Raw genomic sequence first — 25,904 nt, forward strand, 5'->3', positions numbered from 1 at the left:
AGAATTATCTCAGAGCAGAAGGATTTTTAAATGTTTTCATGCAGGTTTGGCAGTTCTCTAATGTTTAAATATTAATGTAAATGTAGGGAAGGAAAATGGATGTTTCACAGTGTGCTTTATGAGATTCTTTCTTTTTATTTCCAGCAGAGAAACATCTTTCAGGATCAGGTAATGAAAGCAGCTCAAAGGATTGTGTTTCTTTTCTACTGCAAGATTCATGTTTGCTCTGTCTCTCCTTACATTTCCCATGCTTTGTTCAGGCAAACTTCCCAAAGCAAACAATAAGGAGTAGTGAGGGGGTAATGAAATACAGACTATTCTCTCAGGAATAACTTTAGTTTGCCTGCTGTTTTATCACAGCTCTTGGTACTTTGAGTTGGGAACATTTTGTTTGTTTTATTGTTTTAATTCCAAGTGGTAACCTCTGAGAAGTGAGAGATTGCCAAATGCTGAAAGCAGAAATAAATAATTCACCACGTGGCATTGAAGAGATTAATTGTTTTGATGCACAAACAAACCCCTCCTGTGTGTATCTGAAGCATTCAGTGGCCCTTAGGAACCAGATGAGGAAACAGAGCTCCAGGGTACCTGCTTGAGAAACACCCCCTCTTGGCGGAAAACCTAAAATGATGGCTTGAGGTAAGTAGAAGGGAAAGGAATGATTGTTTGGATCTTACCCCTAAGTTTTTCTAATAATGCTGCAATATGGAAATGTAATTGACTTGTGTAAAAGTAAATGCCAAAATGAAAAGCTCAGTCCTGAAAAATGAAACCCTGAATGAATAAATCATTTGGGCTCTCTGAAGAGTTTGACAGCTTAATCCAAGCTCTCCTGGTGGTGAAAGATGGCAAAGAGGGATCCTGTTGTTCACATGTATTTAAGTGCAGGATGAGCCCGCCACACTGGATTAATGGTTTCTCCTCTGCACAAGCAGCACTTGCCTTAGCTGCCTGGGGAGGAGCTGGGGACCTGCCGCAGGGAGAGGGTCATGGAGGGAAACACGCAGCTCATTCAGGTCATCCAGGAAATGCACTCAGAGATCAACAAGCTGGAGAGAGAAAATAGGGCCCTTCGGGTGGAGCTGAAATTCAGCGGACAGAGGGCAACTAACCGGGAGGAAGGAGCAAGAGGACAAGGTGGAAATGGGGAAGCCAGAAGCCTCACTGATTCAGGGGAAGAGAGGGTCACTTCTCCAGTGGCCCTGCGTAGGAATGTCTCAGCCAGCTCAGCTCTGGCACTGCAGGAACAGAAAGGTACTGAAGAGTCACGATTACTATTGATAGTATTACTTTGCACTTAGTTTTCATTCAGGGATCACAAAGTGCTGCACTGTTGTTATATACCGACAGAGAATGGCAAACTGCCCTTGTTATGTACTTCGCCAACATGGGTGAAGCCCTCTGGCCTTCATCAAGGACCCAATCTAGTAAAGCACTTAAACATGGACTTAACTTTGAGCCCTTCAGTGGCTGCCCAAGTACTCACCTGTGTGAGTTAACTGAGCAGGATTTAATGCAAAAGACAGTACATTTGTTGACATACAAATGTGGAGAACTGGATACTGTACACATTTATGCTTGGGTTTGCAGGACCTTGTACAAAAATGTCCAATTAAGGCCTGTCATCTTTTTATTATATGTTTGCACTGTACTTAGTACAATGGGAACCTAATCCATGACTGGGTATAAATAAATAATACAAATAATTAATCATAATTGCGTCACCACATTTTCCACGTTTTTGACCCCTTTCAGAGGTTGCTGTCCAGTAGGGTTTGTTGACAACCTGATGGAGGCTAAGATCCATGCCCATGATGAAGTGCCTCTTGAGAGCATAGGTTTAAGTTAGGAAGAACATACATAAAAAGACTATAAGGAGATAAATTGATGGAAAGGTGTGATGTAGGTGGTGGGGTCAAAGGGTATTAATGTATTTAAGTACAGTTGGTGACTGAATGGAATTGAATAACATACAGTCTGATCCAAGCCTATTGAACTCAATGGAGAGTCTCCTGTGTATTTCAAAAGGCTTTGGATCAGGCCCTTAAATGAGTACAAATTTGGGAAATAGCTTGGGAATAGTTAGCGACTCTTTCAGGTGGGTGAACTGGTGAGCAAGAAGTTTTCCAGCTATCTTGCTTTCCCATATCTATATTTCTTGGAGGTGAGGGGTGTTTTCAAGGAAGAGTGTGTTTAACCCCTTTGGTCCCCATCCCCCCACAAATATTGTTAATGTTGAAAATAAATCTTAAACTTTGTTCATAAAATTTAAACACAATCAGATGGCATCGTCGTTCCAAGCATAAGGGCTCATGGCCTGCTCTTGTGCTTAAACAGCTGTGTGTCTCTAGGCCAGATTCTGAACCCCTTACTCCTGCTGATGACCAGTTACTCATATCAGTGGTCCTACTGACTCCAGTAGTCCCAGCAACCCAGCATTATGAGTAAGGATTTCACATTCAGGCCATATGTAAATATCTTTTAGGTTTTTATTGGTCATTGACTTTACACTCAAAATACAGGAAGGGATCTTTCGAAAGCAAAATAGCAAATAACTCTCCATGGCCAAGTGCCCCTAACTGCCACTTCTGCTTAGGAAAATCTTCCTCAAATATATTTTCTTATCATGTAGGACTTAATAATTTTGCTATTGGTTTTTAGTTTCCACATAATAAAAGTCTATGAAGCAGATGCGTCTATTTAATTTGGTTTTACCTCTATGATTTTGTGTCTGCTACACAGGTAATAGTATGATTGTTAGGCGTTATTCCATCTCTTCCTCTGTGCAATCTTTTTCTGGCCACAAACACCACAAAGCTGAGAAAAGACATCCAAGTAACAGAATCCTGGAGGTGCAGGGAATTGTCAAACCACCAGCCGGCTCCTCGGTGATAACCAACGAAGAAGAAAAAGGATCTGCAAAAATTCCAGCGGATTGCTTCTCCAGCAATAATTCTAGCAAAAAGAGATCTTTTCAAGAGCATGTTTATAAGTGCAGGTAGGTAATATTTACCTTTAAAGTGTAGGTTGCTTAGCAGTGTTACTTCCGCTTGATTTGATAATAAATGTGGGTACTTTGAATTCAAAGCTCTTTATTATGAGGATAACTTGTGAAATGTATGTGAGGCACAGGGGAAAATTCTGTCTCAGATAAGGGGCCTAAGCCTGTTCTCAGTGCAGTCAATGGCAAAACTCATATTGGTTTCAACGCAGGACTGACGCCTAACTAACAATTACAAAAAAAAAAAATGAAATTCTGGCCCCATTGGGAGAAATCAATGGGAGTTTTATAGATTGGTGTGTTGTTCTGGCAAGCTAAGCTACATTTTTCTATTTGAATGAAAAGCATAAGGACATTAAGGAGATCCGGATTAACTTGTTGGAAGTTTGATTAATACATTTCACAGTTGATTTAGGTTTTTTATTGTAATTTGATTCTTTCCTGTCACTCGAAGCATTATAGGTTGACTTTGCACCTTGGGAAGACTACTTGTACACAGTGCTAGGTACTAAATGAACTATGATTGCTCAGAAACAAGTCTTGGGTGTCACTGTCCACTGCTCAGTGAAAACCTCTCCAATATAAGGCAGCAATCAAAAATGTACACAAAAGTAGTTAGGATATCTAAAGTGTACAATAGAAAATAATACTGGAAATATTATAATGTCATTATATAAACTGGTGATTTGCATTCAGCTAGAATAGGATGTTCAGTTTTGGTCACCCTATGCTAAAAAAAATTAATAGTAGAACTAGAAGGAGTCCGGAGGTGAGTAACAAAAATGCCTACAAGCACAGAAAGTCTTGTGTATGAAAGGCTGAAAAAGACTGGGGGTAAAATATACAAAAGTGCATAAGTCCCATTTTAAAATCTCACTTAGGGCTAAATTTTTAAAGGTACTTACACACCTAAAGATGCACCTAGCACACAGTGGGATTTTCAAAAGTGCCTAGGCATCTACCTCCTATTGATTTCAACCTAAGTCTCACTGAAAGTCAGTTGGGTCTTAGGCTCTTTTCAACAGGACTTTTAAGTGCTTTTGAACTGTTCACCATGGGGCTATTTAGTTTACAGACGATATGAATAAGTGGGTACATGAAAGAGGTGCACAAAACAATGAATGGCATAGAGAAGATATTTACCTTTTCTCATAATCCAAGAAAAAAGGAACATTTGATGAAAGTGAAAAGGTAACAGATCAAAAATATATATTTCCTAACAAATGCTTTGGGATCCATGGTTGAAAATTGCTATATAACTACCTGTTAGTCAAAGTAGTAGTATTGACTATTTTATTACTGCTTTTGAGAACACAGGAACTTCCATACCAGCTCAGAGCAATGGTCCATCTAATATAGTATCCTATCTCTGATCAGTAGCCTGTGCTAGCTGCTTCAGAAGAAGGCGCAGGAAACAATTGTAAAATGGGAAACTGAGGCATGAGTCCACCCAATTTAGGCTTAATCAATTTTTAGCCTTTATTTATAAATGTTCTGACAAAGTCAGTGTCACTTATTGTTTCTGATCATATACCTATGACAGACAATAAGATAAGACGGAACAGGTAGGGGCCCAAGTTACTGAGTTCCAGGGAACAGTGAGGATCTCTACTTCATGATGGTCAATTCTATCTCTGGGCCGGTGTTCTCCAGTTTGGGCCCTTGTCCATTTGGTTTGTATATATTAATTTATCCCATTCTGTCATCTATCATTCCACATACCCACTTACACATTTACCCAAACTTTCATAATTTGTTTTTCATTCTCCATTCTATGTTATTACAAATCGTCAGCACAACTCAATTATCCTTTTACCATGTAACATACATTGTCATGAACTAGTAACTAAACTAACAAAATGTAGCCTTCATTTTTACCATTCAGCAATTGTCCATCGTTTAGTATCATTGTTCAGTACCCATGTAGCATCCTGAAGTATTTTTTTATTTGAATAGGAAATTTATGGGGAACAGCGTGTAATAATAAAATATTATTATTTTTTTCAAACATACGTTTTTAGGGACTTTTGCTCAAAGTTAGCACTTATGTTTGTAAATTATTAGAAAGCCCTGTCAGCAATTTTGCCTGTTGCATTTTGAGGGGCTTATTCAGCTAGGCCTAAGTCTTTAACTGTACCCCAACACAATTATGAATTATCTTAATTTATGAGGAAGTTTCTTCACAACCCCCATTAGTATGGTGATTGGCTCATGCCCTGAATCACAAAGCTTTGTCACTTATTTTTTTAAATGTTTTTGCCATGACTGGATGTTCCCATTACCCATGTAAATGTCTAATACTTTCTGTATTCCTAGTACACTCTTAGTATCAATGATATTTTGTGGCAATGAGTTCCACAGGCTAATTATACATCATTTTTACAAGCAATTGCATTCGTTGTTCACTATGGGGGTTTCTTGCACCTTCCTCTGAAAGTATGGTCAGAGACAAGATGCTGGACTGGGGAGGACTAGACTTTGTTTTATCTGGTGTGGCAATTTCTTAAAGTAGTTGTAGAAATTAATAATACTATGACTAAACATTAATAGTTTGCAGGTATATAGAGTTTTTGATCCACAGATCTCAAAACACTTTACACTCAGTACTGGAAAATAAACATTTTGCAAAGCAAATATGAGAGGTTACTGTAAGAAAGCAAAAGACTCATTAGAAGATGTTTTATTGATTCTCCTGGCTCTTGGATTTATAGCAAAACTACAAAGTATACAAAAGCCTGTTTAGAATCATTCACAGGCACCACTCTGCATGCACGCCATGGGCAGAATTTCCACTGACTTGCAGCAAAGTGCCACACATCGGGCAGGTTATAAACATGGTTCCTTTTATTAAACTGCAGAAGCAAACCTTGACTTGAGGTCCAATCCTATGTGTACACTGCTCCAAAGCGGGTGGGGAAGGGCAGAGCCAGAAGAGAAAGCTTATGCTAAAGGACAGCGTGGTCTGCATACTGCCCTGCACTCCAGAGGTTGGGGGAGTGATTGTACATCCTGTGGTACAAACTGTGATCAAGCAGCATCTACACAGCATTCCATATACAGCGAAGTGCCTAAATGGTACAGTCCCTAGCCCTTAGCATTCATCTTGCCATGATATGTATTCTCCATCTGTGTATAAGTTACAGGAAGGTGGTTAATACACAAGTTGAAAGATCACTCTAGCTTACAAATAATAGCCATGCGCTTTATACACACGGAAATGGAATGTAGCTTGTATGATCAAAATTACTCTTTAACTCATAAAATTGACCTGAGTGCAGAAGGTCCACATGAGACCTTTTGCACCACTTAAAGGGTTACCCATTAGGGTAACATTCAGGTCTATGCATAGGGTCCACACAATGACCATACACCACTTAAGTCCTATGTTGAAGACATAAGTAGGACTTAAGCAGTGCATAGGCCTGGATGGTTAATCACCATAGAGATTAATTTAACCCATAATGCAAGGCTTTGGTTGAATTTAAGTAGAGCAAAGAGAATTGTGGGGCATATTTTATCCTACAATAACTATTGGAGAAAAAATATTTCACCGTTTTCATGATTTTCTTTTCTCCTGTTGGCTTGAAGGACAGAGGAAAAGTGGCATTTACAGCAAAGGACTGGGGGGCAGGGAGAGAGATAATTTGATCATTTATTCTCCAGATTTCTGATTTCTGAACATTTGAAGGGATATGTTTTAATTTTTACCAGGTATTCACTTGTGTGAGCAAAATTGAGGATGCACATACATAGTTGGAAGATGCAACTGTCTGTGTACCTTAAAACATTTTATAGCTGCTTGCACACTTTCAATAGTTGGACCTTTCTGTGCACAAGTATAAGACCACTGAAAGAGTATGCAGGTATATGAGTACACACAGGCATGGGGAGCACACACCTGACAGATGATGCAATCATTTGTTCACTAAGTCTGTATGCGTTTTGTAGACATACAAGTGGTATGTAGTCTTAGGGAATTTTCCCTTTTCTCACTGTTTTCTGCACACCCTGTACATTCATAGCAACTCATAATTCTTTCTCATTTTCTTCTAGGGGTAAAGTAAAGGCGGTTAGGTTCCTGTTACCAATGGACATGTCATCTTATTCCGAAAATCAAGGTTCTTTCAAATGCCCACAAAATCAGGACACAAAACAGTTAAGCACCATTATTGAAAAGGATATGTGAGCTGGTGAATTTTTAAAGGCCCATTGATTCTTGAGATAAACTAGCCTTAATGATAGCTGTGTGTCAGGTTATGTTTCTGCAAAGTGCTTTGGCAGGATGCCTTCAGAGAATCATTAAGACTGTGTTCCAGGTCACTGGCCTGTTGTTTAGCAAGAAAATGGAAGCCATGACAAAACCTGTCAGAAGCCTATATACCATGTTGAAATCCCTTGGTAACACTATACCACCACCAAGTATATTTTTGCAAGATCCACATACCTCAAGAACTACTTTTAAATAGCATATGTTGCAGTGTTACTGTTACCACGCAACACAATTTCTTATGTTTTGTTGTTGTTCCCATTGCTAGAAAAATATATATTTGAAATCACAAAATAGAAACAATTAAAGGACCTGTGAATTTTTCTGTGTTTTCTGTAAAACCTTATAATAGAAATATAGCTGGGCTTCTGTGTTGAGAATAATATGTTAACAGTCATTTGAATATTTATAGGCATTCACCTTGACTGTCAATATCCCTTTTCTACTCATTTTCTGTGAACATTCTAGCGCATGAGGTACTGGCAGGAATGTTCACCTAAAATTGCATGAAGGGACTATTGAGAGAATAGAAACCATGACAGATCTTACTATGAAAATGCCATCAAGAGCCTGATTCTAAGTTATGCTCATCTGATCAGCCACCAGAAACATACCATGTGTTCAGCTGTTTTGATTGGAATTCTGAATATCAAACTCTTGTAGTGAATTATTTGTGAACAAGCTCCAGATCAAGAATTATTTGCTGAAAATATTTAGCAAATAACTTCAAATACAAAGAAAATGTGAGGAAAAGGAAAAGTGGGGACAATTCATGACAAGGAAAAGAGGAAAAACTCATCAAGTAAATTATTTATTGTGAACTATTTACCCGCTCCAGTTATTTAAAGAAACAGACATTGCCAAAACATTGTTTAATTTGGCTGCAAATATTTACAGACTGGAATATTGCACATACAATCCTATTTCTCTATACACTGTCCAGGTGTATGCATATCACTAACCATAAGCACAAAGAGGAGGTGTTTATACACATGATTAATATAGTATGTGGCTACAGAAGGGATTTATTCCAATTGACTGCACTTAAACAACATATTTATCTGAATATTTTTAGAGCAATGACTGAGAGTTTACTCCATCAATTTACATTCAGCTAAATGTGTTCTTGTAAAAAAGTTTCTCACCATGTCTCATTTCTGAAATTTTAAAGTTTAGTTTGTTGTTTTTAGAAAAAAATCTTTATATTCTCATTGAGATGAGAATGTGTGAGCTCACTGCTCATGTTGTTTTTCATGTTCAATCTGGATCCAGTAATGCTTTGTAATGTTTCCAGTAGAACTGGGTGAACAGCTCAAAAACTGTTTCCATAGATAGTCACTCTAATAAAAAACTGATTTCCTTTTGGCTCCATTTGTTCATGATTTGTGAACATGCCTGCAAATAAGTTTATTGGCAGGACAGCCCAATGAACAGCTAATTTTAGAAAATATTTGCCGAAAGTGACTTTTTATATTTGCAAACATAAGCTTTCTCTCACCAGAAACTAGATTCTAAGTGTACATCCAGTCAGGCTTGGATTGTGGAAAGCATCCCTAATCAGTGAGACTTTAGGACATGCTTAAGTGCTTTCCTGAATCAGAGCCACAGAACACTAGCAATGCCTCATGACCAATGGGCTCAACCAAAGCTAACCAACGCAGCTTGAATTTTAAATGTCAGATCTTGCATGTAGACAGTGATTTCCATGTGGATGAGCTAAAAACTAAGAATTAGTTGTATAAATTATTTGGCAAATGATTTTGAATAATGAATATATCTGCAAGAACTATGGGCTCCTCATCAAATATAAATGGAAAAAGTCTAAATTCATCAAACAAACTATACACTGTGAATTATTTACTAAGCTTTAGTCATCAGCCCTTTGAAAGGGGCTGTATTTCTGGCAAGAGTTTCACATAACTATTGCAAATCTTTTGCCTAATTATTTTGAGCAGTTCAACTTTGACTTCTTTAGATCAATATTGGTTTCTGCTTCTACAATTTTTTTTATTATTATTTATTTGAGTGTTCCCTTCTCCTGCATATTTAAATATAAGTTACTTGAAAATGTAGGGTGAGGCTTTTAAAAGAACTCAGTTAGGCTGGTTGAAAATAGGAACTATTTTGCACAAATAAATTAAAAACAAAATAAAATGTTTGTTTCAGTTGAAATGTTTCACTGGTTTTCTGATTTTTTTCCCCTGAATCTATTAGAAATATTTTTTTTCTTTTAATGTGGAATCTAAATTAAAATGTTCGTTTATGAAAGTCACTGTCTGTGTTGCTTTTGAAACTGGGATTTAGACTCCTATGTCACTTAGATATTTTTGAAAATTGTATTCTTGTGATCTAAAATCCTTAGACTCCTTTGAATATCCCAGGTTTAATGAGAATTGTGCATCCAAATCCCTTACACAATTTGAAAATCTCTCTGTGCCTTGGTTTCCTATCCATAAAGTGGCAATCAGATTTCTTTTCTCTCACCCCTTTTCTGACATGTCTATTTAGATTGTAAGGTCGCTGGAGCCGAGACTGTCTCCTGCTAGGTGTATGTTCATTCCCTAGCACAATGATGGCTCTGATCACAGTAGAAGTAATAAATAATATGGCTGCAACCTAAAATTTAAATTTCCTTGTATATTTTTGCAAGTAAAATTTTATTGCTTCAATGTTCATAAGAAGTGGGGTGAGGGGAACAGAACTAATGAAAAAGTTACTGAAAAATGGGAAGGTTTTGAGAGTTTGGGACTGTTTTCCCCAGTTCTACTTGAAATTACATTGTTAATTATGGGTAAAAAATGTCTAAGGTGCCTAACTCCTCTAGGTGCTTTTGAAAATTTTAGCCCAGGTTCTTTTTTAGCAACAAGTTTTGATTCTTTTGTAAGACACTATGGGTGGGATTTTCAAAAGCACTTAGTTGATTTAGGAGCGCAAACCTGCACTAACTTCCCATAGTGTTTGTAAAAAGTCATGAATAGTGAAGTGAAACCCAAACTATTTATGTTGTGTGTCTAGTCCCCTTTATTTCAACATCTTTAGTGATATTTGTTGCTTTAAGAACAACTAATGATGTGCAGCCATAATTTATTTTTAAAAACCGGGTGCCCATAGGATATCTTGGATGGATCTCCATATGGAGACATTAGAAGGACTTTGTATAAGAGAGTACATACTGAAGACATTGCCCATGTAGATTTAAAATACACACAGACACAGACACACACACACACAGAGTATGAAATAAAACTTAACAGAATAAACCAGTGGTTCTCAAACTCCATTGCATCGTGACGCCCTTCCGACAACAAAAATTACTACATGACCCCAAAAAGGGGGACCAAAGCCTGAGTCCAGCCCCACTGCTGGGGGAGCAAAGCTGAAGCCCAAGGCCCCAGCAAGTCTAACACCAGCCCTGGGGATCCCATTAAAACAGGGTTGCAACCCACTTTGGGGTCCCAACCCACAGTTTGAGAACCCCTGGAATAAATTATTCAATAGCGCTTAGAACTGGACTAGTTACTAGCATTTAAAATATTTCACATGTTAAACATTCACAGTGTTTTCAGTGGAAAATGACCTAGTATAAATCAAATTTGCCTTACTGACTGCTGGTCCAGAGAGGTCTTCATGGGTGATGCAGTTGTGTGAGCTTCCAAACTGGAGAAGGGGCAAATGACATTATTCAGCCATTCAAGTGCTAATTCCCTTCCAGAGTGGAGCCCCATACTCTGCCCAGCGCTGAGCCTTGCATCCTCACACGTCCTAGCAAGGAGATGATTGATAGCTGGTTACCTGGAAAAAAGATTTTTAAAGGGCTACACAGCATGAAGGCATCTTTTCGGTGGAGATCTGCCAGGGAGAGCAAGGTAGCCTGCTCCCCTAACTCTCATCTCTTTTGGGATATCTCTTCCTCCACCCCCTTTCTTTCTTCTCTCTCTTTCTCGGGCACCTGTGATGTCTTCCCACTTCCTTCTCTGCCAGCTGTGCTGGGTTCTCTTTCTCTCTCCCCTGCCAACCCGCTCTCTCTTGCTCTTCCTGTTAAGCTGCCCTCCCTTCTCTCCACTCCCTACTGGAGGATCTGCCCCTTCTCCTTCTGGGATAGCTGCCTGTGGGATCTCTCATTCCTCTTCTGTCCCTCTATGGCCTCCTTTCCTATGCTAGGGGGCCTGACATTGTTCCAGCTGTCAAGGCCCTGATGTTACTGGGATTGGGGAGAGTGCATCCTCTTTTTTCTCCAGTGAGGCACTCGGAGCAAGGGGAGCTGTCAGGACAGCTGAGGAACAACAAGAGAGGCAGCTGCTGACTGCAGCAGCCTTAGGATCCCTTGTTTCTAGTGGCCAGAGTGGAACACTGCCAGCAAAAGGAGTTTCACTCCCAATTGCCCAGGACCACTGGGAACCCAGAAAGGTTAGCAAATCTTACAGCTGTCCGGTCAAAATTGGGAAAATTGGCAAGAACTCAGAACACTGTTCCACCATATGTGACTCTTTGAGAAAGGCTAATTAATTGTCTAGTAGGGCAGATAAATGCTTTCAGGACAGGTTGTCCTCTTACACCGACAAGACACCACTGATTTCACTGCCAGTCCCTCAGATTAAGTGTCAGTGAGAGTCAGTGTGAATGAGGAAAGAGTCAGGCCCTATGTCTCTTGAGAGATTTGTATATAAATACACGAGCACAGTTTGTCCATACTCATAGTGGAAAGTAAAGGGCTCCAGGGTATCCAGAGTGAGAAGGGGTTTAGTAAGATGTAGCCTGGAATGCAGATGTCACAAATCTAAGGAACAACCCACCACCAAAGATTGCCCAGTTGTACAATAACAAAACTTAGGTCTCAGAGTAGCAGCCGTGTTAGTCTGTATTCGCAAAAAGAAAAGGAGGACTTGTAGCACCTTAGAGACTAACCAATTTATTTGAGCATAAGCTTTCATGAGCTACAGCTCACTTCATCAGATGCATAAAGTGGAAAATACAGTGAGGAGATTTATATACATGATAAACATGATAAACACCCATTTTTTCATGGTCTGTGTGTATATAAATCTCCTCACTGTATTTTCCAGTTTATGCATCTGATGAAGTGAGCTGTAGCTCACGAAAGCTTATGCTCAAATAAATTGGTTAGTCTCTAAGGTGCCACAAGTACTCCTTTTCTTTTTGCAAAACTTAGGTCTGTAACCTATAGCAGGTGTGGCCATCACCAAAACAATACACAGTTCTCAGAGAGCAGGGGGGCCATGCTTAAAAACATACCAGTAATAAAACAGAGTTCAATTCTGACTGTCCCACAGTGCTCAGGTGTAGTGTCTAAAATGTTAATGTTCTAGGGCACCTGGCCAGACAAGTCATATTACTTTATTACATATTAACAGAAACATTTAACTTGATGAAATAACATTACTTCCCTTTGGGTCTTCTTCAGAGGAAAGATTCCTTACAGAAGTCTCACATTCTTCTTTGGTATTTAAAAGAGATCTGAACATTTGCCTCTGATGCACCTATATACAGAGATGGAACTTTGATGCCCCGGAGCATGTCAGCACAGTAGCCACATTATCCACCCTGGTGACTACTTGCTCAAAGTGCATCAACGTGTATTCATGTTCACAAACTTATGTAGTTAAGGAATCCACAGTTGCAGACCTTAAATCAATTTGGGGGTGGAGTCTAAAGCCAACCCCCTGACTGGGGGCTGGTGTGTTACATCCACACTAGGATGGCTGCAGTGCAATAAGAGGAAAATTTTTGCCATGCACTATCTTGTTCACAGTCAGTATGTCCATCATGGTTCCTTTCTATGTCATAGGTCACAAATCCTTTTTTGGCAACTGTGCCTGTCGTTTCCGCCTGCTATTGTTGATCAAATGTATTCTGAGGGTACATTACAGTGGAGGTAAATCATCTAGCGAGCCTGAATCTCATTTTCTGCATTAGGTACGTGAAATTAAACAACTGCTTGTCTGGAGCAAAGTCATGCCCCATTGCTGGGCTCCAGATCTTTATTTATCTTGTTTAGGTGGGGAGGGATGCTCAGAAATAAATTGAAATCCACTTATATCCCACTTAAACCCGACTTAGAGGACTCAAGTGGTGCATAGACCTTGTACCGGCCCTCTGCACGGGGTGAACTGGGACCAAAATGCTTTTATATTCAGCAGTGTGTTTCCTTTTAAGGTCTTCTAAGTGCAGCACAAATGTAGGTATAAAAACTATAAACTGATGTGTGACCCATAAATACTAAAAAGCAAAAAACATCTTTATTTTGAAATGGAAATACTGCTTTTATTAAATCCAAGTCCATCTCTGCTATCAGGACATGATATATTCCCCTGCAGAGAACATGTCAGTTATTAAACTGGAATCAAAGTTAGGATGTGGGCCAAATTCTGCTCACCTTGCTCAGGCGAGTGGTCAGTTCTATTGGAGTCAAGGCAGTTGTCACTTCAGGGCATTTTTCTTTTATTATGAATGCTCATTAGAGCAGGGATGTCACTAGTCACATGAGTCCATCCTTTCCTGTCTCAATGTACTTTGACCACTGGATGGGAACCCAAGAACGTGAACACAATTGGTACAAGGGGAAGGAGAGTAGGAGAAATATGTCGCTTGCTGAGGAGCACCTCATGTCCAAGGCATCTTGCGTCATCTCATGTTTATATACTACAATTAAATTATGTAAATACCATAATAAAAAAAAACTGTGAGATCCTCCATAGTTTTGTATTTTTTGCAAGTACTGAAAAAATGTCATTTTTGCAAAACCCCTGTACTAATTTCTATACAAAATCAGTACCCAGATAGCAAAATGAAGTAGATTGTAATGTACTTACCCTGTTTAACTTTAAAAGGCAGCAGCTTAAACTAAATTGCAAAAATTGGATCTGACATTTCTGTTCTGTGGTTCTTCAGGTGCTGATTTGATTCTTTCCTGGTTGGGTAGATAAGGATCACTGCCGGGCTGCTGGTCACCATGGAGACATCCATAGCTTTCAAAGTCATGTGTTTTGCCTGTAAAGAAATGTTCCTTCTGCATGAGCTCTTAATGACCATAGATGGACCGGTAGGTGTGTGAGGCCTATCCAAGGGGTGTGAATGTTATATTACTGGTTACGCATGAGCGGAGCAGAGGTAAAGGGAGATGTACTTTTTTTAAGTCTGTTTAAGAGCCATAAAATATTTTTGTTCTGTACGTAGGATTGCAGGATTCATCAAATCTGATATTCTGCTTCCAGCATTGGCCAGTACCTGCAACTTCTCAGGAAGCACCTGATAAACTGTGTAACACTATACATGAGGGAATAAATCCTTCCTAACCACAGGTGATTGGCTTGTTCCTTAAGGCATAATATTTGACCTTACCACTCATTAATTAACCTTACCACTCATAACCAGGAAAAACACAAACAAACCAGTTTCCAGTGCTTACGGAATGCACAATTAATGGGGGCACCTGATTTGCAGAAGACCCCCATGTTTGAGGAATTAATCCTGAGTGTACTTGGGTCAAAAGAGACTGAGGAGATGGGACCAACAGATAAAGTTACAGAAGGTTGGGGTGGGAATCAGAGCTCCCCATCCTGTCTCTGGCAAAGGTGACTCATGCACCCCCCACAGAGCCCTTTCCTCTATATGGTCTGCGTTAGCTGCTCCCCCTCCTCCTTGGCTGGTGCAGTGAGAATACCCTTTCCCACTTCACTCGGCTTTGACCACTGCACGGGATCCCAGAAACAACTTCATTGGGGCCTTCAAAATCGTAAAGATAATGGTAGTCAGAATAGTCTCATTGTGACCTTCTTTCTCCCTAGCCCATCCCTGAAGCCTGAGATTACTGTGAAGATGGCTATGGTCAGCCCCAAACAATGTGCAGGATGGTTAGCCTTAAGCAGCCACTGATGTGAGGAGTCCCATTGATATAATGCATCTGTATGTAAGCAATGACTGTTCACATGAGTAATATAGTCAGTTTGCAGGATCAAGTCTCAAATGCTTTCTAATTCCACTTTTTGAATATTCAGTAACAAAGAAAATACCTGTTAAATCCATAATTCTTTCTTGACTTCTTCCTTTGTAACTGGCTTGTGTTTCTGTAAGACCATCAATGTACTTCATTGCTATGGTTGAAGGCTGATACTGGTCTGAATTGAGCTGCATAGCTGAGGAAAGATGGGAACAAATATTTACTTTAATTGGCATGAAAAGACTGTGGAAAGAATTGGTTTTCTTTTATGCCAACTCTACCTTGCTGACATGAACTTTGTATCATTTTGATCCTGGACTCCTGAAAGGACTGAACAGATTCATGGTCAGAATCTGATTCCTTTATTGGGTTTCCCATGATCTCATTCTCAGTTGCAGTCCTGTTTCTAATCAGGAAATACGTATACATTTTCCCTTTGCCCTTCACTTCGATCTCTCCTCTTTCGGTCATCTCAAAACTTTTGTCCTTTAGGCAGCTAGAACAACAATAACAATTACATTAAAAGGGGCTTATACAGATCAAAAATGATCAGCTTCTGAGCCTTCTCCTCTCAGAATAACATGGTGTATACCAGCAATTAAACTAAAACAGGTAGCGAGACCAGGACAGTCCAGTTGTGATTCCTTACAAATAACGGAGAGAAGGATTTTGCCCTGAAGCTGGTTTTTGTATTCAGAACAAGGCTTCATTTGCCCATGTATTTATACACAAAGTGTCTGATCCAAAGCCCACTGAAGTCAATGAATTTAATTGACTTTGTCTCAGACTCTAATAAGGTTTAACAAAATCAAATTCTCACTTGATATGTAGGGTTCTTACTGTCCATGAAGCGAGAGTAAAATATACAAGTGATTGAGGCGGGATTTACCTGCCAATTAGAGCTTTATATAGAGCGGGTATAGGGTGATATGAAATTGTCCATATCACGAGTTGGACTAATTCTTCTTCCCTAATGTCGTTTAACTAAGTATTTCTGATGGCAAACTTCATCTATTACATACCAGAAATTATCATTATGCTTCAGACTTAGATGAACAGAGTTCAGTCCTTTATTTTTAGAAAATAGAGAGTAAAAACTAGGGAAAGGGGTCAAATAAGTGATTCTTTAGGTGAACAAAAGCTCTGATTTTATAAACAACATGGAGGTGTAGTGTAAAGGTTTTATTGGCATTGAGAAAGCTGTACTCCTCATGGGTGGAAAAAATACAGTGGTTTATGTAGCTCATGCTAAATAAATCCCAATAAAACCGTTATATCACAAGTTATCAGGCCCAGTACAGGGATAAATGGATGAAATTCTATGGCTTATTTTATGCAGGTCAGCGTAGATGATCTAATGCGTCTTTACATCACACCATTATGTAGTATGTATTCACATGAGATATGGAAAAATATTTTTGAAATATTTTACTCTAAAATGTAGAATCAGAGTAATCTGTCTTTGTGCAGGGACCGTAAATTTCACCCTCATGTAATTGCCTCAAAATAATTTGGACAAATAAAACTGTTTTACAAGAACTGATTATTGTAATGAAATATTTGTTAAAACTGAGTAAGTTATGGAAGACAATGGGATTTACATCTAAAACCCAATGCAAAATTTTCCAGCAAAGCTGTAAAGAAGAAGGAGCATTACTGTAGCTACTCACTAATAGGTAGTGGGGCTAAGGTGAATTTTACTTGGAATCCCATGACTCTCCATCCGGGAAGCTATATTCACGGTGTCTCCAAACAAGCAATAACGAGGCATCTTTTCTCCAACTACTCCAGCCAGGACAGGACCTGTGTGGATCCCAACTCTAATCTTTACAAAGACACAAAGAAACCCAGAATATCACCTATTTAATGTACGTTTAAAATGTTAAACAGCCATCTATCCATTAATCCTAATATAGTGGGGCGCACCTCTGAAAAATCAGGCAACTTATTAAAATGTGGCTCTAGGGTACTTGCCCAAGGTCACAAAGGAACAGAACACGGCTCTGTTGAGTCCCAGACCAGTGCATTTACCACACAACAACTCTTTCACCCAAATAGCACTTGGAAATATGTACATCTCTGTGGTACTGACTCACTTGGATAGGATTTCCAGAAACCGGATTCTTCACTTCTTTGGCTGCTATGATTATTCCCAGGGCAAAGTTGGCAACTCGCTCAGCATGAGTAGATACAGGCACAGGGACACCTCCTACCACCATGTAGGCATCGCCTATTGTCTCCACCTTTAATATTTAGGGAAACACAGATGAGTCTTCTAAATACTTCTAATTCAGCGTAGGATTTCTTGTGCATAAAGATATCAAGAATTCACTATTAGGATGCCGCCCAATGTCCAGCAAGCTTATTTCCATCCATCTAAAGGCAGTACCGTTTAATATCATAGAAGTATATGCCCCTACAACAGACTATAACGATGAGCAAATTGAAGATTTTTACAATCAGCTGCATGACATCATCGATAAGGTACACAAGAAAGATATCCTGATTGTACAGAGAGATTGAAATGCTAAAGTGGGTACTGACACACAGGTAGATTGGCGAGATTATTGTGGCCCTTTCTGTAATGTGGTAACCAATAGGAGAGGATTGAGACTTTTGGAGTTTGCCAGCTATAACAATCTGGTTCTTGCAAACACATTAGGAGCACATAAAGCATCCAGATGATCAACATCGCATGCACCTAATGGTCTATATCACAGCCAGATCGACTACATCATGGTGCAAAACTGATTTTGTTCTGAGATTAACAGAGCTAAAACAAGGAGCTTCCCCGGAGCTGATATTGGAAGTGATCACAACCTTGTGATGCTAAATTTTTGGCTGCCTCTAAGGAAAATCGTCATGCCACAGTTCACCAGAACCAACTTTGACTTAGAAAGACTCAGAGACCGAAACATTTCAGAGTCATTCCAAGCAATGATTGGCAGAAAATTTGCCCCGCTGCTTGCTTTAGAGGAAGATGTAGAAACAATGACCAACAATTTCAACACTGTAATGAATGAGGCAGCAATGAACATCCTTGGGAAACACCATAAGAAGACAAAACCATGGGTCACAAATGAAATACTACAGATGTGTGACATTAGAAGAGAACTTAAGAGAGACAAGAATAGCACTGAGGGAGCTGATAAATACAGAGCGATTGGCAGAAAGATCAAGAAAGGAATGAAGGTGGCCAAGGAGATATGGATTGAAAAACAGTGCTCTAAAATTGAAGAGTGTATCAATAATGAAAGTAGCAAATGAGCCTTCCAGATTCTAAAAGATCTGATGAAGGAAAGATGGACCAAAGCTAATGCAATTCAAGACAAAGAAGGGAACAGTCTTCCAGAAGAAAGGGACATCATCAACAGGTGGACAAACTCCTGCTCTGATCTATACAACCACCAGACAAATGGAGATCCTAGTGTCTTAGACAGCCCAGATTCAACAGAAGAGGATGATTTTCCAATACTGCATGAAGAAGTGGAGACAGCGGTGAAATTACTCAAGAACAGAAAGGCAACAGGTATTGACAACATCCCAGCCAAACTGATGAAATTCACAGGAGAAATAGTAATAGATGTACTCACCAAGATCTGCTATAAGATCTGGCAGACCGGTGAGAGGTCTTCCACATGGACACAGTCACTAATCATCACTCTGCCAAAGAAAGGCAACCTGCAATTGTGTCAAAATTACCAGACCATAAGCTTAATTAGCCATCCCAGCAAAGTGTTGTTGAAAGTCATATTGAACAGATTGAAGCCACAAGTGGAGAATATCATTGCTGAAGAACAGGCTGGCTTTCATGCTGGAAGAAGTACCACAGAACAGATTTTCAACCTTCATGTTCTATGTGAGAAGTACTTATGACACCAGCAGGACATCTACCACGTCTTTGTTGACTTCAAGAAGGCATTTGACAGAGTAGGTCACAAAGCTCTCTGGGCAACCATGAAGAAGTACAATGGTGGTCGTAAGCTTATTCTTATCATTAAACAACTGTATGCCAAGGCCAGCAGTGCAGTTCTCGTCAATGGCACAGTAGGACAGTGGTTTCGCACCACTGTTGGACTCTGGTAAGGCTGCCTTCTTTTGCCCACGCTGTTGAACATCTACTTGGAGCGCATAATGACTGATCTCCTAGAATGTCACATATGCACAGTCAGCATTGGGGGGCGAACAATCGCAAATCTTCAGTATGCTGATGACATTGATGGCCTGGCAGGCAGCGAAGATGAACTTGCCAACCTTGTGAAACAATTGGATGAAACCTCTGAAAAATACGGCATGGAAATCAGTACAGAGAAAACAAGCTGATGACAAACAAATGTGATGGGATCAGCTCACCTATCACTGTCAGTGGACAAGAGCTGGAGACAGTGAAACAGTTCAAGTATTTGGGGGCAATTATCACTGATGAAGGATCCAAAGCAGAAATTCTGGCAAGAACTGTGCAAACAACAGCAGAAGTGGCAAAGCTAAAGCTAATTTGGAGGAATAAGAACATTCCCCTAGAATCCAAACTGAAACTGCTGCATGCATTGGTCATCTCCATTTTTCTGTATGCATGCGAGACATGGACCCTTATGGCAGAACTTGAATTGAAATACAGGTAGTAGAGGTGAGATACTTCCGTAAAATCCTGGACATCTCCTACTTTGACCACGTCACTAATGAAGAGGTCTGCAACATCATCACCCAATGCTCGGGGTCACATGAAGATCTCTTGATGACCAGGAAGAAGCGCAAGCTGAAGTGGTACAGCCATGTAACAAGATCATCTGGCCTATCCAAGATCATCCTCCAAAGGACAGTACAGGGGAAGAGAAGAAGAGGTAGACAGAAGAAATGGATTGACAACATAAAAGAGTGGACAGGAATGGACTTTGCGGAGACTCAAGCACTGACACAATCATCGGGGTGGAGACAATTGGTTGATTGCTCATCAATGATGGTGCCCCAACGACCAATGCGGTTATTGGAGCAATGACGATTCATAGATGGCTGGCTAATTCACAAATTGAATTTTAAAAGGATATTTTAGGGGGAAATGTAAATGAGGGGCTATTCTTCAGTGACACTTACCATTAAACTAGTCAAATGATAGTTTAGAAAAACAATCCAAATGTTAGGAATACATTAAATTGCAGTGTGAAGCAGGCTGTGTGGTGCTGGTCTGTCATAACCTTCTTTACAAAAGGACCAGGTTGTCTTTCTGCAACCTATGGATTTCCCATAGTCTCTATTATGGACAAAGTCTGTAGTCCTTACTCAGGCATAGATCCCACTGTAGTGAGTGGAAGTTGTGCTTAAGAAAGTACTTCGGGATTTGGCCCTGGAAACAGATTATGGAGAGCCCATGCCAGGAATATAAGAAGGTTGTTTGAACCACAGAAATCCCAAAAGTATTAAATTCATTGTACAAGCCGTTATGCTGTGAAGAAATTTTCTAAACAACTCTTAGAACGTTTCAGTGTTTCATTCATTATCATTACATGAATGATTAGCTTAAATTGGATTTACTGGTGTTTTTTTCCTGAACGCCAGTAATATAGCAAGCACCAAATTCCTAATGAGCTGCCCATTAACATAACCACTTAAAACAATATAGTGTGCTAGGCATGAAAACTGTGTAGCTATAGATAGCTCCCATCAAGGTAGTCCACTTAATGATAATGCCAGTTATTATTTACTATAGTAAATTTAAAAAAAAACCAGCCAAAGTCACTAATGCAAATAGATATTCTAATTATATTTATGCTGTCCCTAGAGATTTTCTTTAATTGGATTTTTTCATAACTTCCGACATTTATTAGTTCGGGCTAGGTAAGTGCTTTTGATCAGTTTCAAGAATTCATTCCCTCCTGAGAACCTTGAAACTGTAGCCTACTCTTCCCTCAAGCTCCCATGGGTTTAACTGGGAGTTTTGCCTGAGTAAGGAATGAGTAAGGACTTTAAGATTTGGCTCTACTTGCATAAATATTTGCAATTGTAGGGGGAGGGATATAAATTTCAGGCTGGATGTTCAGACTTCAGAAGTCCATGGAGCCAAGCCGATTATGCCAGCCACGATCTGGCCCTTAAAAGCAGACTAGAGAGAAAATACCCACGTTCCATTTTGATGAAAGTTTCATCTCTAAGTTGTTAATTGGATCTAGCTGATAATGTTACTGCCAGAAAAAGAGGATACTTAAAAAGACATTGCAGCCTCCAGCCACAGGGATGGCTTTGTCTGGACTGGTAGTGGCTCCTGGTGGGCAGGCCAGTGGAGCTCAGCTAAGTCATTGGCCCCATGCACCTGAGGGAGGGTATATAAACTCTGCCCTTGAGCCTGAGCCCAGTCAGCAGCCTCCACTAGGATTAGTGTACAACTGAGTTCTTTGGGCTATTGTGAGCATTGCATCAGTTGCCTTTTTTGGGACTGGGTGGGAATTTTTCCCTCACCATCAGGCTGGCCAGAGTGGGGTAAGATTTTTTGCCTTCCCCACAGCAGCTCAGGGACCCAGTAGGGTAAGGTTCAAGTGGTCACAACTCAACAGGTGGCAGGTATCCAATGCAGGTATTCATTCCATAGGGGACTGGTTCCCTGAGAAAGAAGAGTTGGAAGTAGACTTAGGGGAAGACATTCCCTAAAGAAGCTGCAAAACAGGCGTGAGGGTCCTAACACCTGATACAGCAAAGAGATGACCCCCTTTTCCCAGCCCCTGTACTCTCATTAGAGGGGAGTGCAGTGGAGTCCCAGCAACAGGCTAGGACCAGCTGGGTGAGGGGAAGCGGATGGCAGCCCTCCACCAGGTAGAACCAATTAAGGACGTAATCATGACTTGCACTGTATGAGTTACAGCCAGTTAGTTCCCAGATGAGTTAAATATAAAGTTGTGGCCTAATTAAGCCACATCCCTTGCATTTTGTCTTTCTTTCTGCATGTCCAGGACAATGATCTAAGCCAGGTTGGGCATAAGGTGAATGATCTAAGCTATCCAAAACAGGCAATCCAACTAGTTTTACCACTTTGGACTGGTATCAGAAGGTGATATAGTAAGTGTCCTATCACCTTGGGTTTATAGGTAGGCTTTTCTGAGGTAAAAAGAGATCAACTGTCCTTACCCCAGTGATGGCAAAATAAGGAGTGAATGACTGCTGGAGTACCAGGTGAAGAACAAAAGAGATTAAAATCTGCCACTCTGAATAGCTCCAAAAGGGGAATGGTGGGTTCAGAATGAGCAAAATGAAGTCAAGGAAACTAGGAAGGCCTGGTTCCATTCATGTTTGAATCTTTTTAGCATTTAATTACAGTCTCTGCATGTTTCATTACACAACTGTGGAAAAAATATAATTGTTTTAATTAACTATAGCAACACTGAAATAGCAGCAACAGTTATTAACAACTTAAATTCCTTTAGTTTCCTGACCCCTTCAAGGCCACCATAAACTCCAGTATTGCATGCTTTATTGAAATCCTTTGCAATTCCCAAAAATCAGTTTTATGAAAATAGCTGCAGCCTTTTAAAATAAGTAATTACCTTGTAGACATCATGCACTGTGGTTAGTCTGTCAAATCGTAGATACATTGAATTTAACATGAGGACTATCTGAATAGGCTCACACTGGGCACAAATGTTGGTAAAGGTCACAACATCACTGAACAATATGGTGCATTCTTTAAACTCTCCTGTGAACAGAAAGGTCTGTGTTAGCACTCCTTCCATTTATAAATAATTCTGATGAGCTGGACCAATCAGTAGCTGTGGCTGCTATGCACATGCAAGGCTTGTTTGCTGAGATTGCTTTTCTAACCACATTTTTAGCAAGTAAGATGATTCATTTAAGATCCATATTGGTAAGGGAGGATCTGATTTAATAAAGTATCTAATGTAAGAACTGCAGCACATCCTAGACAATCCAGGGAGCTGTCTACAGATGTTTAAGCACCTAGGCCTGATTCAGCAAAGCACTTACGCACATTTTTAGTCTATCCCTACTCAAGGCAGCACTTAAGCAAATGCTTAACTTTAAGCCCGTGCTTAAGGCCCATTTACTTCAATGGAATTTAAGCATATGCTTAAATGCTGTCCTAAATAAGAATAAAAATGCTTTCCTAAATCCGGCCAGTGCTGGGCTTACACATTTTTTTAGAGGAACGACAGCATTGTAGAAGTACAGTCAATTTGTTCAATCGCCTCCTCCCTTCCACTCTGTCTTTTTCCTAAAGCTCTCCAGCCATACTCACACCTCCCATCTTCTGCCTAGGTCAAAACAAAGCCTGTTTTCTTGGTGCCACTCGGAGCACTGGCATTGTGCTTGCTGAATGGGCAGCCACAAGAAAGGGGGGTATCATTGAGGCTACATAGTTTGCACATCCCTGGCGCCAGCTCTGGATAACAGCACAGTTCCCAAACCTAATATTAAGGACAGGGCTGCTTTTTTAAATACACATATCATATTCATTCACCTGCCTCAACTCGTTTCCCCTCTTTTAGCTGGTTGGCCACGTGCTTTGGAAGCATGGCATAGAGCAGAGCTTCGGTCTTTTTCTTCTCTTCCTCCAGGTGCTTTGAGAGTATCCGCAGTTCTTCTTTCTTCCTCTCCAGCTGGTTGGAGAGCTCCATCTCAGCCAGCCTTTGCTGGTTGAGAAGAATCAAATCCCTGGTAACGTCATGAGGTGCTATGTCTGCAATGTGCATCTGTCTCTCTTCCAACTCATGCAAAGTGCGCAGTAAAGGTGAGCAGAGATAGAGCATGCACTGCAGAGACTCCATCCAGATCATCTGGCCTGTTTAGAACAGGAATTGGAAAAGAAAGTGAGGACTTTCAACAGCCTAGTTTTAATAGTATGGGATTCTTAGCCCATAGGACAATGGCTTATCTTTAGGTGTATATCACCTTGGGGACTGTCAGGGTTTGTCTGCACTGCAATTAAAATCCTTTGATTGGCCCGTGCCAGCTGACTTGGGCTCTCACTGTGGGGCTGTTTAATTGCAGTGTAGATGTTTGGGCTTGGGCTGGACTCTGGGCTCTAGGATCCTGCAAGGTGGGAGGGTCCCAGAGCTCAGGCTGCAGCCCGAGCTGGAATATCTGCACTGCACTTCAACAGCCCCACAGCCCGAGCCCCGCAAACCAGAGCCAGCTGGCATGGGCCAGCCGCCGGTGTCTAATTGCAGTGCAGACATACCCTCAGGTCCTAGAGTTTCTGTCAGACTATGACGGACGCTGTGCTGTGCTGTGTAGGAAACAGTGGCTTTTTGCAACCGAAGGTGGCTAATCCTGACCCATGCTATCTTCTCTATACTAGAAACCACTCTCCTCCCTTAGTCATTGCTTACAACATGCCTGTCAAAACTCCCATTGACTTCAGCGGAGCCTGGATTTTCACCCAGAAGGTCTATGGTAGAGTCAGGCATTGAACCCAGATTTTCTGAAACCCAGTCTAACGGCATATGACCACCTTTCCTATGAGAGTTTCTTTCCTTTTGACACTATGCTTGATATACTATATGTTTTTACTTCGTCTGTAGGCACAGGAGAGAATTACTGAGTTTTAATGGTGACTTGCAAGGGGGAAAATTGAGCTTGTGCTCTTTTTTGCTTCTTTATGATACATAAAGAATGCCTGAAGGATAGGTAGATTTTTCTTTCTTTCTTTCTTTCTTTCTTTCTTTCTTTCTTTCTTTCTTTCTTTCTTTCTTTCTTTCTTTCTTTCTTTCTTTCTTTTTCTTATTCTGCTTGCTTTCTGTGTTAGAAATTCAAGTCTTATCTATTGTGTTTTTCTTGAAAAATTGTATGGACAACTGGAGAACTAACAGGCTTATGACATAACAGATACCATAGATATTCAATGTAAATAACTGGGAGAAAATGTAATTTTCACTCGGACTGTTTAGAACTCCTTGTTTTGTTAACATCTTTTTTACTCAAACTCCCAATACACTTCTGAAACCTTCCAAAAGATCTCCAGCAAAACAAGGTAAGACCAGATTTAACATGCATGATACTTCTAAGACAAAACATGAGCAAATATATTTTTCAGGCCTTCTTGTTTATATCTTAAAGAAGCAAAGTGAGGGCAAAAACACATTTTTTCCTTTCCTTTTAAATATACACTTTGTTGCAACTAAATGGACCAATCAAAGCACCACTCAATACCATTTTCTTTGAAGGAAAACCAATCAAATAAAGTGACTTCTTTGTCACAATAATTTAAACTGTTCTGTATTTTTAAGTAAAGGAGAAAGATAGAAATGAGAATCAGAAAGTATAAATGACTATAAACAAAAGCGAAACTGACTATTCTTTGATTGCAGTGGGCAGGAGGCAGTGGGAGGGAGAGGGAGGAGTGGCTCAGTGGGGCTGCCAGTGGGCAGGAGGCGCTGGAGGGGGGGAAGCTGGCTGCCAGTGTAATTTTTTTCCATGGGTCCTCCAGGGCTGGAGCACCCACGGAGTTGGTGCCTATACCCTCACTATACAAATTGTTCCAGCTCCTTTGCAGGTGGTACTGAGAGCAGAACTTAGCTCGCTGGGCCTGGCCTTGCACACCCCAAACTACCAGTGAAGGGGATGGTCTTGGCTGTGTGCTGGGGATATCCACTGGGACAAGTGGGAGGGGCCATGGAGTGGCAGCAGAACTACTCAGCAGAGATTGCTTTAACTTAATGGCTAAAATAGCTTCTATTTTA

General features: G+C 40.3%; 2 protein-coding genes across 4 annotated transcripts in view; one reads left to right on the forward strand and one right to left on the reverse strand.

Moving 5' to 3' along the window:
• Window positions 1–422: 422 nt before the first annotated feature.
• On the forward strand, window positions 423–8,475 carry CCDC195 (coiled-coil domain containing 195). Of its 2 annotated transcripts, XM_073359925.1 has the most exons (3): window positions 990–1,254; window positions 2,743–2,998; window positions 7,055–8,475. In XM_073359925.1, exons 1-3 carry the CDS (start codon window positions 990–992, stop codon window positions 7,185–7,187), a joined length of 654 nt encoding a protein of 217 aa, XP_073216026.1. In that variant the 3' UTR covers window positions 7,188–8,475. The 2 variants fall into 2 exon arrangements, 1 of the variants encoding a protein (XP_073216026.1); XR_012160800.1 differs by lacking the exons at window positions 990–1,254; window positions 7,055–8,475 and adding an exon at window positions 423–639 and having other exon boundaries at window positions 2,743–2,830.
• LOC140917335 (guanylate cyclase soluble subunit beta-2-like) overlaps window positions 8,067–25,904 on the reverse strand; it is a 31,563-nt gene continuing 13,725 nt past the window's right edge. The window contains exons 10-17 of one of the 2 annotated variants that reach the window (XM_073359924.1): window positions 23,684–24,004; window positions 22,755–22,903; window positions 17,322–17,468; window positions 16,896–17,050; window positions 15,507–15,721; window positions 15,299–15,421; window positions 14,099–14,276; window positions 8,067–11,030 (exon numbers count right to left, since the gene is read on the reverse strand). In XM_073359924.1, coding sequence (XP_073216025.1) covers window positions 14,125–14,276; window positions 15,299–15,421; window positions 15,507–15,721; window positions 16,896–17,050; window positions 17,322–17,468; window positions 22,755–22,903; window positions 23,684–24,004 — 1,262 coding nt within the window. In that variant the 3' untranslated portion in view covers window positions 8,067–11,030; window positions 14,099–14,124. Of the gene's footprint in view, window positions 11,061–14,098; window positions 14,277–15,298; window positions 15,422–15,506; window positions 15,722–16,895; window positions 17,051–17,321; window positions 17,469–22,754; window positions 22,904–23,683; window positions 24,005–25,904 lie in introns of both variants that reach the window. The other variant, XM_073359923.1, reaches the window with a different exon arrangement.

The sequence above is a fragment of the Lepidochelys kempii genome, chromosome 9, assembly GCF_965140265.1.
Source record: "Lepidochelys kempii isolate rLepKem1 chromosome 9, rLepKem1.hap2, whole genome shotgun sequence".
Taxonomy (NCBI): Eukaryota; Metazoa; Chordata; order Testudines; family Cheloniidae; genus Lepidochelys; species Lepidochelys kempii.

Excerpts from the sequence above, each read along its gene's own strand:
- CCDC195 (XM_073359925.1), top strand. The coding sequence starts at position 990 with ATGGAGGGAAACACGCAGCTCATTCAGGTCATCCAGGAAATGCACTCA. Across the intron at positions 1,255-2,742 it reads GGCACTGCAGGAACAGAAAG|GTAATAGTATGATTGTTAGG; the intron begins GTACTGAAGAGT and ends TCTGCTACACAG. Across the intron at positions 2,999-7,054 it reads GAGCATGTTTATAAGTGCAG|GGGTAAAGTAAAGGCGGTTA; the intron begins GTAGGTAATATT and ends ATTTTCTTCTAG.